The sequence below is a fragment of the Eumetopias jubatus genome, unplaced genomic scaffold, assembly GCF_037043125.1.
Source record: "Eumetopias jubatus isolate StellerSeaLion01/CBP00866 unplaced genomic scaffold, mEumJub1_p1.0 scaffold_60, whole genome shotgun sequence".
Taxonomy (NCBI): domain Eukaryota; kingdom Metazoa; phylum Chordata; class Mammalia; order Carnivora; family Otariidae; genus Eumetopias; species Eumetopias jubatus.
The window spans coordinates 801,017-813,520 of NW_028274866.1; the positions used below are offsets into that span (position 1 = coordinate 801,017).

Sequence of the window (12,504 nt, forward strand, 5' to 3'; positions counted from 1 at the left end):
AATGAACTTGCTATGTTTCCTTGAGTGAACAATGGGTATGGAAAGGACAATTTTATCCCTTCTTGCTTAGGTGCTGAATATGAGGATCAGACCAGCCAAAAGGAGAAGGAAGATGATAAAGTCATTCCTGGTGAAAGCCATACCTATGTCTGGCAGGTCCTGAAAGAGAACGGTCCAATGGCCTCTGATCCACCATGTCTCACCTACTCATATTTTTCTCATGTGGACCTGGTGAAAGACCTGAATTCAGGCCTCATTGGAGCCCTGCTGGTTTGCAAAGAAGGTAAGTGTGAGAAAGGGTAGGACTCAAATCAAATAAGCATGGAAGTATAAACATCTGGGTCAATTATTAAAGCATTGTGTTCTTCCAAACCTCCAAAGGAGGTTTCTTTTCCCGAGCAACATGCCCATGGAAAGAAAATACTACATTCAGTGGGCTATCTCAGTAGTACCTTTTGTAAATTTTGTGTTAAGTTCCCTGAAAGCTTTCTGGAGATAAACACATCCAACTGTGTCATCTGTATCTCAAAAGCATTTAAAAATTGGAGAAAAGCAGGGTGCCTAGGTGGCTCAGTCAGTTAAGTCCAACTATTGATTTTAGCTCAGGTCTTAAACTCAGGGTTGTGAATTCGAGCCCCACATTGGGCTCTGCATTGGGCTCTGCACTGGGTGTGGAGCCTACTTTAAAAAAAAATAGGAGAAAAGCGAACATTTATAACTGTTATTCTAAAAATCATCTTAAATTTAATTAAACCTGGGGCACCTGGGTGGCTCAGTCCGGATCCCATTATCCTGGGATTGAGCCCCACATTGGGCTACCTGCTCAGCAGGGGACCTGCTTCTCCATCTCCCTCTGCTGTTCCTCCTGCTTGTGCTCACTCTCTATCAAATAAATAAATAAAATCTTTAAAAAAAAAAAAAAACAGCAGTATCAGATCCCTGGCCAGACTGGAGACCTTATATGAGCCACTCTACCTCTCAGAATGACAGCTGGATCTGCAGTCCTCTTGCAGCCCACTGTCTGAGGATTTCCAATGAGGCTGTAGTCAAATAGTGCTGGAGCCAAGGTCATCCCGAATGAAACTTTATTCACATGTCTGGCACGTGGGCTTGGAAACTCAAATAGCTGGAGCTTTCCCACAGGGTCTTTTCAGCATGGGAGCTACAGGGTAGCCAGAAGTTTTTTTCCTTTTAAATGGACTCTATTTTTAGAGTAGTTTAGGTTTACAGAAAAATTGAGCAGAAAGTACAGAGAATTCCCAAATACCACCTGTCCACCACCCACACACAGCCTGCCCCACTATCAACATCCTGCACCAGAGTGGTATGGCTGTTACAATTGGTGAACCTACACTGACATATCATTATCAACCAAAGTCCATACTTTACATGAGGGTTCACTCTTGTTGGTTTGCAGTCTACAGGTTTGGACAAATATAGAATGACATGTATCCACCATTATAGTATCATACAAAATAGTTTCACTATTCTAAAAATCCTCTGTGTCCCCACCTATTCATCCTTTCCTGTCCCACCCCCTAGCAACCACTGATTTTTTAAATTGTCTCCATAGTTTTGCCTTTTCCAAAATGTGAAATAGTTGAAATTATACAGTATGTAGCCTTTTTATATTGGCTTCTTCCAGTTAGTAATATGCATTTAGGTTTCCTCCATGTCTTCTCATGGCTTGATAGCTTTTTTCTTTTTTTTTTTAAGATTTTATTTATTTATTTGACAGAGAGAGACACAGCGAGAGAGGGAACACAAGCAGGGGGAGTGGGAGAGGGAGAAGCAGGCTTCCCGCCAAACAGGGAGCCTGATGCGGGGCTCGATCCCAGTACCCTGGGATCATGACCTGAGCTGAAGGCAGATGCTTAACGACTGAGCCACCCAGGCGCCCCTGGATAGCTTTTTTCTTATTAGCACTGAATAATATTCTGTTGTCTGGATGGACCACAGTTTATTTATCTACTCACCAATGAAGGACATCTTGGTTGCTTCCAAGTTTTAACAGTTACGAATAAAGCTGCTATAAACATCCATGTGCAGGTTTGTATGCATACATAGTTTTCAACCCCTTTGGGTAAATGCCAAGGAGCACAGTTGCTGGAGCCTATGGCAAGCGTATGCTTTCTTTTGTAAGAAACTGCCAACCTGTTTTCCAAGGTGGCTGTATCATTTTGTATTCCCAGCAGCAATGAATGAGACTTCCTGCTCTTCCTCATCCTCACCAGCTTTTGGTATTGCCAGTATTTTGGAATTTGGCCAGTCTTATAGGTATGTAGTGGTAATCAAATTGCTGTAATTTGCATTTCCGTGATAACATATGATGTGAAGCATGTTTTTATTTTTAAATTTTTATTTATTTATTTGAGATAGAGAACACAAGCAGGGAGGAGGGGCAGAGGGAGAGGGAGAAGCAGACTGCCTGCTGAGCAGGGAGCCTGACATGGGGCTCAATCTCAGGACCCCAAGTTCATAACCTGAGCCAAAGTCAGATGCTTAACTGACTGAGCCACCCAGGTGTCCCATGAAGCATGTTTTTATATGCTTATTTGCCCTCTGTATATCTTCTTTGCTGAGGTGTCTGTTCAGGTCTTTTCCCCATTTTTAAATCAGATTGTTTTCTTATTGAGTTTTAAGAGTTCTTTGTATATTTTGGATAACAGTCTATCAGATTATGTCTTTTGTAAATATTTTCTCTCAGTCTTTGGCTTGTCTTCTCTTTCTCCTTAGTAGCCAGATCTTTTATGTGGTGGCTCATGCAGTCTTTTATATGGTCCCTTTTTTAACCTGGCCTCAAGTTACACAGCATCCCTTCTGCCTCATTGTGTTTGTTAGAATGAATCACTATGGCCAGTGCACAAAGAGGGAGGGGAATTAGACTCCACCTTTTGATGGGAGGATAAGCAAAGAATTTGTGAACATGAACCACCATTTCTGGATGATGATGATGATTATGATTCCAAAAGAACAAGAGGGGAGGGAATAGAAGATGACCAGAAGAATTTGTACTCGTTTCATTTGGAAGTATTATCTCTTATATAATAAGTTCCGTTTCATAGGCATAATTAATGACAAAGTGCTCAACCACAGTGTGTTATTTGTGAGATACAAAGTTTAATAAAACAATAAAATCATCGGGGCACCTGGGTGTCTCAGTTAAGCATCCAACTCTTGATCTCAACTTGGGTCTTGATCTCAGGGTCGTGAGTTCAAGCTCCATGTTGGTCTCTACACTGAATGTGGAGCCTACTTAAAAAATAATAATAAATAAATAAATAAAATCATCAAAACATGTTTACCTATAAAATATAAATAAATAAATTTAAAATTAAAAGGATTATTTGGCAGAAAATTGACTTAAAAGGTCAACACAGAGGCACCTGGCTGGCTCAGTCAGTGGAGCATGCAACTCTTGGTCTCGGGGTTCTAAGTTTGAGCCCCACATTGGGTATAGAGATTACTTAAAAGTCAAATCTTTATTAAAAAATTAAAATAAATAAATTTAAAAATTAAATAAATTTTTTAAAAAGTACAATCTTTAAAAAAAAGTCAACAGAGGTTCTAGTTTTAGATAAGATGGAAGAAACATATACCACCCTTTATCTCCCATTAGCTCAACTATAGAACCTTGACAAAATGCATAGCCAGCCATTTGAGAATCCTAAAAATCAAATAGAACAAACAGGTCAGGAAAAGGCATCAGAATTTAAAGTACCACCAAACTGGTGGAGAATTTCTCTTTTTATTCCCCTTCAGAATTCCCCAAATGGGCAAAGGATGTGAATAGATATTTCTGGGGGGAAAAAGATATAGATATGGTTAACAAGTATATCAAAAGGTGCTCAACATCACTAATCATCAGGAAAAGGCAAATCAAAACCACAAAGAGATATCACCTCACACCAGTCAGAATGGCTAAAAGCAACAACACAGGAAACAACAGATGTTGGTGAGGATGTGGAGAAAGGGGAACCTCTTGCACTATTGGTGGGAATGAAAACTGGTGCAGCCACTCTGGAAAACAGTATGGAGGGTCCTCAAAAAGTGAAACATAGAACTACCCTGTGACCCAGCAATTGCACTACTAGGTATTTACCCCAAAGAATACAAAAATACAGATTTGAAGGGATATATCCACCCCAGTGTCTATAGCAGCATTATCTGTTATAGCCAGATTATGGAAAGAGCCCCATCCATTCATCAAATCAATTGATGAATGGATAAAAAAGATGTGGGGTGTGTGTGTGTGTGTGTGTGTGTAGGAATGTTATTATATAGTGAACTATTACTCAGCCATAAAAAAGAATGAAATCTTGCCATTTACAATGACAGGGATGGAGCTAGAGAGTATAATGCTAAGCGAAATAAGTCAGAGAAAGACAAATACCATATGATTTCACTCGTGAAATTTAAGAAACAAAACATATGAGCAAATGGGGAAAAAAGGAAACAGAGAGGAAAACCAAGAAACAGGCTTAACTACAGAACAAACTAATGGTTACCAGAGAGAAGTGGGGGGGATGAGTTACATAGGTGATGGGGATTAAGGAGGACACTTGTGGTGAGCACTGGGTACTGTATGGAGGTGTTGAATCACTATATTGTACACCTGAAAGTAATATTACACTGTATGTTAACTAACTGGAATTTAGATAAATCTCTAAAAAATTAGTATTTTATATACTTTCAATGAATAACTGGAAACCAAAATGTAAGAAAGAATGTTAACAATAGCTCCAAAAATGGAAAGTTTAGGTATAAATCTAACAAAACATGTACACTGTCTGTATGGCGAAAACTACAAAGTGAAAGAAGTCAAACAGAGAGACATACTGTTTGTGTACTGTAAGATTCAGTATAGTAAAGATCTCAGTTCTCCCCAGTCTGTAGGTTCTCAGCAAGATTTTTTTGTGGTCACAGACAAGCTGATTCTGAAATTTATATGAAAAAGCAAAAGTACTAGATTAGCGGGGCGCCTGGGTGGCTCAGTCGTTAAGCATCTGCCTTTGGCTCAGGTCATGATCCCAGGGTCCTGGGATTGAGCCCCGCATTGGGCTCCCTGCTCGGCGGGAAGCCTGCTTCTCCCTCTCCCACTCCCCCTGCTTGTGTTCCCTCTCTCGCTGTCTCTCTCTCAAATAAATAAATATATAAAATATTTTTTAAAAAGGTACTAGATTAGCTAAAATGATTTTGCAAAAGAATAAATTTGGAGTAATAATCCTACTCAGTTTTGCAATTTACTACAAAGCTGCTGTAATCATAATGTGTTAGTTAACGGAATAGACCTGTAGATCAATGAAATAGAATAAAAGTCCGGAAATAGATCCACACAAGTGAGCCCAATTGATTTGGTGCAAAAACAACTCAAAGGAAGCGTCTTTTCGACAAATGGTGTTGGAACAGTTGGACATCTATATGCAATGATCCTTAGACCTCACTAGTTATACAAAGAGTTACTCAAAATGAATTGTAGCTTTAAATGTAATATGTACAACCATAACACTTGTCTTCATGACCTGTGAACACCTCCTTCATGACCTGAGGTTAAGAGAAGGCTCCTGAGAAAACATCACAAACACAGTCCATAAAAGAAAAAATTGATAAGTGTGACTTCATCAACATTAATAATTTTTGCTTTTGTAATAAAAAAACACTGTTTTTTTAAAGATGTTTTTAATTTATTTTTTGACAGAGAGAGACAGCGAGAGAGGGAACACAAGCAGAGGGAGTGGCAGAGGGAGAAGCAGGCTTCCCGCTGAGCAGGGAGCCCAATGTGGGGCTCGATCCCAGGCCCCTGGGATCATGACCTGAGCCGAAGGCAGACACTTAATGACTGAGCCACCCAGGCGCCCCCAAAAAACACTGTTAAGAGAATGAAGAGACAAGCTACAGACTGGGAGAAAATATTTGCCAGTCACATATCTGGCAAAGGACTGATGTGATATATATAAAAAATATATTCACAATAACGAAGATATTTTTATATGTTTTACATATGTATTATACATGTGTATTATATATGTATGTATTATAAAACATTTTATTTTATAAAACATGCTCTCAAATCTCAACAATAAGGAAAAAAATCCATTTTTAATGGGCAAAATATTTGAATAGATAATTCACCAAAGAAGATATACAAGTGCCAAATAAATACCTGAAAAGATGTCCAGTATCATTGGCCACTAGGGAAATGCATATTAAAACCACAATGAAATACTGCTACATATTTATTAGAATACCTAATGTAATAATTTTAAAAATTGTTAAGAATGCTGTCAAGAATGCAGACCAACAGGAAGTCTCATACATTGTTGTAGGGGATTCAGTATAGCCACTCTGGAAAACATTTTGGCAGTTTAATATTGTGATTTAAATAAAATATGTATTTGGTTTTCATCTCCTTCCTGATAGAGCTTCTAAAACTCTTGAGATTTTTCTATAATGAGAGCAATAAAGATGTCTTTTGTTTTGTTAGTGAGGTGATTTTTGGACCATGTACCTAAGGATGGGGGCTGATTGCCAGTAGGGTCAACCAAGTGATTAAAGGGCTGGAATTTTCAGTCTCACCCACTCTAAACCCCCCCGCCCCAGGAGGAGAGAGAGGGACTAAGTATTGAGTTCAGTTGCCAATGGCTAATGATTTAATCAATCATGCCTATGTAATGAAGCTTCCGTAAAACAAACAAACAAACAAACAAAAGGACGGGGTTCAAAGAGCTTCCAGGTTGGTGAACACCAGGAGATTTGAGGAAAGTGGCATACCTGGAGGAGGGCATGGGAGCTCTGCATCTTTTCCCCATAACTTGCCCTACACATTTCTTCCTTCTGGCTGTTTCTTAGCTATATCTTTTTTGAATGAACTGGTGATCTACTAAGTAACATGTTTCTCTGAGTTCTGTGAGCTGCTCTAGCAAATTAATGGAACCCAAGAAGGGAGTTTTGGGAACCTCTGATCTGTAGAGGTTGGTCAGAAGCACAGGTGATGACCTGGACTTTGGATTGGCATCTGACGTATGGGTGCAGGGAAGTCTGGTAGAACTGAGCCCTTAACCTGTGGGAATCTACACCATCTCTAGAGAAAGAGTTTCAGAATTAAGTTTAAATGTAGGACACCCAGCTGATGTCACAGAATTGCTTGGTGATAGGGAAAAACCCATGTATACTGGAATTGTTGTCACAATTATAGGCAATTTCTTATAAAGGTAAATATATATTTAATTTCCATTCCTGAGTATTTACCCTAGACTAATGAAAACTTAATATTCACATAAAAATCTGTACGTACATTAATGTTCACAGCAGCTTTATTTGTAATAGCCAAGAACTGGAAACAACCTAAATGCCCTTCAGCAAGTGAATGGTTAAACAAACTGTGGTACATCCATACCATGAAATACTCCTCATCAATAAAACAAAATGAAGTACTGATAGATGCAACAAAATGGATGAATCTCAAAGGCATTATACTGAGTAAAAAAGCCAATCTCAAAAGGTTCTATATTGTATGGTTCCATTTATATGACAATCTCAAAAATACAAATATATTGCAATGGGGAGCAGATCAGTGGTTGCCAAGGGTATGACCATATGTATGACTCTCTCTCTCACTATGACTATATATGTGTCTATAAAGGGATAGAAGGAGGGAGTTTTTTGGGATGTTGGAACTGTTCTGTGTCCTGATGGTTGGTGGTTTCATGAATCTATACCTGTGTTAAGACCCACAGACTTATACACCAAAAGTAAAACTCAGTTTCACTACTTGGTAATTTTGAAAATAAAAAGAATTCAAATGTTTTCAGACAGCTTTACCTATATATTAAATTTGTATAGGTGAGTTACTTTCTTCGTCCAATCGAAGATTTACTTTCAAGTGTCAAGGGTACAAGAAAAAAGGAGAATGGCATAAACAAAAATCTTCCTGCTTAAAGTAAGCCTGCAAAGGAAATTTCCCAATCAAATGAAGAAATACAATTCTAAGAAAGACAACCAACAAATTCAATAATTAAAGCATGAAGCAAGTTCATTTGTAACATTAACAGCTTGAAATATTGGTATACATGGTGTTCACTTATTTATATTTGCCTATATGCACACTTCCCATGAACAGCATTTACAGTTTTTGCAATTTTCCTCTTTTAAGTTTGTTCTGAATACATGTATATATACTTATATGAAATATGATTATATGGGCTTATATTTTGCATGTTTCTTTAATTTCATTTTCTGAGTAATTCATTTTTCTTGTATTTTACATAAGTACTGGTCTGCAACAAATTTGAAATGAAAAAAGTCGTTTAACCCAAATAGTATTAGAAGAACTGGTATAGGACACCTGACACCAAAGAAGCAATACTATGGTAAAGTTAACAGGAGACCAAGAGACAAAGCAGTAGATGAAGTGATGTCTCCTCCTAGTGTTGATTTCCTATGACAGGATTCTCAATAGAAGATAAATGTTCTCACTTCTTTTTCAGGGAGTCTGGCCAAAGAAAGGACACAGACCTTGCATGAATTTGTACTACTTTTTGCTGTATTTGATGAAGGTTAGTGAGCTGCAATCTGAATTTGGGTCTCCTAAAAAAATAGAATATATTAATTTAATCTGGTATTTGAGAATGAGGGCTGCTATTGTCTAGAGGAAGTGATTATAGAAAGATCATAAACTACTGTTCAGGAATGAAGGAAGTGGGGATGGAACTGAATTTCCAGAAAAAAATACAGCCTGAGTTCCTTTGGGAGCTATCAGGTAAGAAGATAGAGGAGCTGGGTAACAGGCTGGGCTTATCCCCCTCATTAAATCCATTAACAAAGACTTTTAGCTCTAATTTTTAAATACTTCCTCTTATCTTTTTTTATTATTATTATGTTATGTTAGTCACCATACATTACATCATTAGTTTTTGATGTAGTGTTCTGTGATTCATTATTTGCATATAACACCCAGTGCTCCATGCAGAATGTGCCCTCTTTAATGCCCATCACCAGGCTAACCCATCCCCCCACCCCCTCCCTTCTTATCTTTTTTTATAAAATTTTATTTATTTTTTAATTTAAATTTTTAAAAGATTTTAAGTATAATTGACATCTATTAGTTTCAGGTGTAGAGAATAATGATCCAATTATATATATTATGAAATGCTCACCATGATAAGTGTATTGCAGTAGTATTGAATTGCAGTAATATTCCCTAGGCTGTACTTTCATCCCTGTGACTTACTTGTTTTATAACTGGAAGTTTGTACTTCATTAACCCCTTCACCTACTTGCCCATCTCCCAACCCCCCTGTCAACCACCAGTTTGTTCTCTGTGTTTGTGGGTCTGTTTCTGCTTTGTCTGTTTTGTTTTTTAAATTCTACATAAAAGTGAAGCCATACAGTATTTCTCTTTCTCTGACTCATTTCACTTAGCATAAGTGAAATACTCTCTAGGTCCATTTATGTTGCTGCAAATGGGAAGATCTCATTCTTTTATGTGTATATATATATATATATATATATTTATATATATATATACACACACATATATACACATAAAGAACAGGTGTTCTTTACCTGTTCTTTACCCATTGATCTATGGATGGACACTTCGGCTGCTTCCATATCTTGGCTATTGTAAATAATGCTGCAGTAAACATAGGGGTGCATATATCCCATCGAATTAGTGATTTTGTATTTTGGGGGTAAATACCCAGAAGTGGAATTACTGGATCATAGAGTAGTTCTGTTTTTCATGTTTTGAGGGCCCTCCATACTGTTTTCCACAGTGTCTGCACCAGTTTGCACTCCCAACAATAGTGCACGAGGGCTCCTTTTTCTCCTTGTCCTCGCCAACACCTGTTATCTCTTGTGTTTTTGATACTAGCCATTTTTTGAGTAATGTGAGGTGGTATTTCATTGCAGTTTTGATTTGTATTTCCCTGATGATTAGTAATTTGGTTGAGCATCTTTTCATGTGTCTTTTTAAGACAAATTTTTTTAAAAAATGAATATTTAAGGGATACAACATGATGATTTGATATACAAAAGATAATAAAATGATTACTATAGTCAAGCTAATCAATATATGTCTCCTCACATAGTTACCATTTTTTGTGTGTGATGAGTGCACCTATAACCTACTCCTTTAGCATATTTTCAATGTTCAATACAGTATTATTAACTGTAGTTATCACGCCTGTATAGTAGATCCCTGGAACTTACTCATCTTAAGACTGAAAGTTTGGGAGCACCTGAGTGGTGCAGTTGGTTGAGTGTCCAACTCTTGGCTTTGTCTCAGGTCATGATCTCAGGATTATGAGGTTGAGCCTCTGTGTCAGACTCTCTGCTCAGCGCAGAGTCTGCTTGAGGATTCTTTCTCTACCCCTCTCTTCCCCTCCCCCTCTCTAAAAAAAATAAATCTTTAAAAAAGTACTGAGAGTTTGTAGTCTTTAGACAATAATTTCCCATTTCCCCCACCCCTCTGCTCCTGGCAACCAGCATTCTGCTGTGTGCTTCTATGTGGCAAGTTACTTAAACTCCCTGTGTCTCAGTTTCCTCAAATTGAAAATTGAAATAATAATACTTTCTTCATAGGATAGTTGTGGGGATTAAGTAAGTGAGTTAAATTAAGTAACTTAGAACATTATGTGGTGCAGAACTTCTGCCACCTCCTCCTCCTAATATAAGCAACAGCATGATCATCTTCTCTCCCATCTTATCCTCCCACACTGCCTCTTCTGAATTGAGGACCTCATCATCCCTCTCCTGACTAGTCTCCCTGTCTTTTTGTGTCCCCAACACTCCATTATTACTGATGACCTGTCTAGCCTCACTGTACAGGCCCCAGCCACCCTGAACACAGTTTGTATCACACTGAAACGTGCCATGCTCTTTCTTGCATCCAGACCCTTGTTTATGCTGTTACCTCTGCCTAGAAAGCCTGTCTGCACCTTCACACCAAGTTAAGTTTTTCCTTCTCCTTCCAGTCTGCATTTTACATTTATACGTTTCCACAGCACCTGGAGTTTCCTCTTTATCACACTAAATCATCATTGCGTGCCTCTTTGATTTTATATCCCTTTCCCTTCAAGTAAAGTGAAGTCCCTTCTCCTCTCTGCATCTGTATTAGCCTGTTCTAATCTCTGTTACATTACTCTGTACTCTGTTATAATTGTCAATTTCTCTATTCAAGCTAAATTGTAAGCACCTTGAAGGCAGAGACTGTCTTCTCTGTCCTCAGTGCCTAGCACTCAGTAGTGCTCAGTAAATATGTTTGGATGAATGAACGAATCAGTAGATGAACAGATAAAGGAACTTAATTTCAGGGAGGTGGGTCGAAAGCTTTCAGGTTTTTGAGTTTTCATTCATTCATTACTACAATCTGAATGAAGCAATTAGGACGAGGACAGGGACTGACAGCCCTTTTCTAAGATGATTTCCATCTGCTCCCTTTTAAATGAGTCAGGCACAGAATAGAATGAAGTCCTCATGGCACAAACCGACCAATATTCTCCCTTCTAGTTATCATTTGCCATCATCCCTTCCCATCTACTGTCATGGACAAATATAGGGAGAGATAATCAATTTGAGCAAAAAATGTCTGCCTTTTGGTAATTGTCTTCTGCCTTTCTCTTACTGACTTTGAGGGCAAGTCATCCATGCCTACTGTGCTGACAAAAATGCCTAAGGTGTGAGCACTCTTTGCCCCTTGGGAGGGAGGGAAGGTGATTCATGAGACAGACACTTAGCTGGCCCTATATTTGCCTCCTCTCTCATCAGGGAAAAGTTGGCACTCAGAAACAAATGAGTCTTTGACACAGGCTCTGGATCCTGCATCCGCTCAGGCCCAGCATGAAATGCACACAGTCAATGGCTATATAAACAGGTCTCTGCCAGGTATGTACACGCCTGCTCAAGAATCCTCAGGGTCAGGGCACCTGGGTGGCGCAGCCAATTAGGCGTCTGACCCTTGGTTTCAGCTCAGGTCATTATCTCAGGGTCATGAGGTGGAGCCCTGCTTTGTGTGCCACCCTCAACGGGGAATCTGCTTGAGAACCTTTCCCTCCCCTTCTGCCCCTTCCTCCATGCATACTCTCTCATGCACTCTCTCAAATAAATAAATAAATAAAATCTATAAAAAAAAAAAAGAATCCTTAGGGTCTTCTGCATTCACCACCAGAGCTCTCTTCTCTGGTTCTCGTCAGACAGCTCTGTATCCCCAGAGGAAAGCCCACTGAATTCTGGCCTCTGGTGGGGTCTTAAACTGAAGTGGCTGATTCTTCTTTCAGTCACCTAAAAATGAAGGCCTGCCCATGTACACAGAGCTCACAGATTTCTCTTTCCTTTTGCTTAAATATAGGTGAACAGCCAAGGATGAACAAATATTTAAGGGAAACCTGAAACATGAAAGGGATATGCAAAGATAAACAAAAAATAATAATCCCAGAAGAAAAAGAGATAATACTTAGAAGAAAACTTGTCAAAAGGTCTACTTAGTATTTTCATAAAGATTCA

The 12,504-nt window shown here is 38.6% G+C and overlaps 1 protein-coding gene across 2 annotated transcripts in view; it reads left to right on the forward strand.

Moving 5' to 3' along the window:
- Positions 1 to 12,504, forward strand: part of F8 (coagulation factor VIII) — a 138,008-nt gene that overhangs the window by 26,960 nt on the left and 98,544 nt on the right. For both annotated transcript variants that reach the window (XM_028094884.2, XM_088020568.1), the window contains exons 4-6: positions 71 to 283; positions 8,487 to 8,555; positions 11,770 to 11,886. In XM_028094884.2, coding sequence (XP_027950685.1) covers positions 71 to 283; positions 8,487 to 8,555; positions 11,770 to 11,886 — 399 coding nt within the window. The remainder of the gene's footprint in view (positions 1 to 70; positions 284 to 8,486; positions 8,556 to 11,769; positions 11,887 to 12,504) is intronic.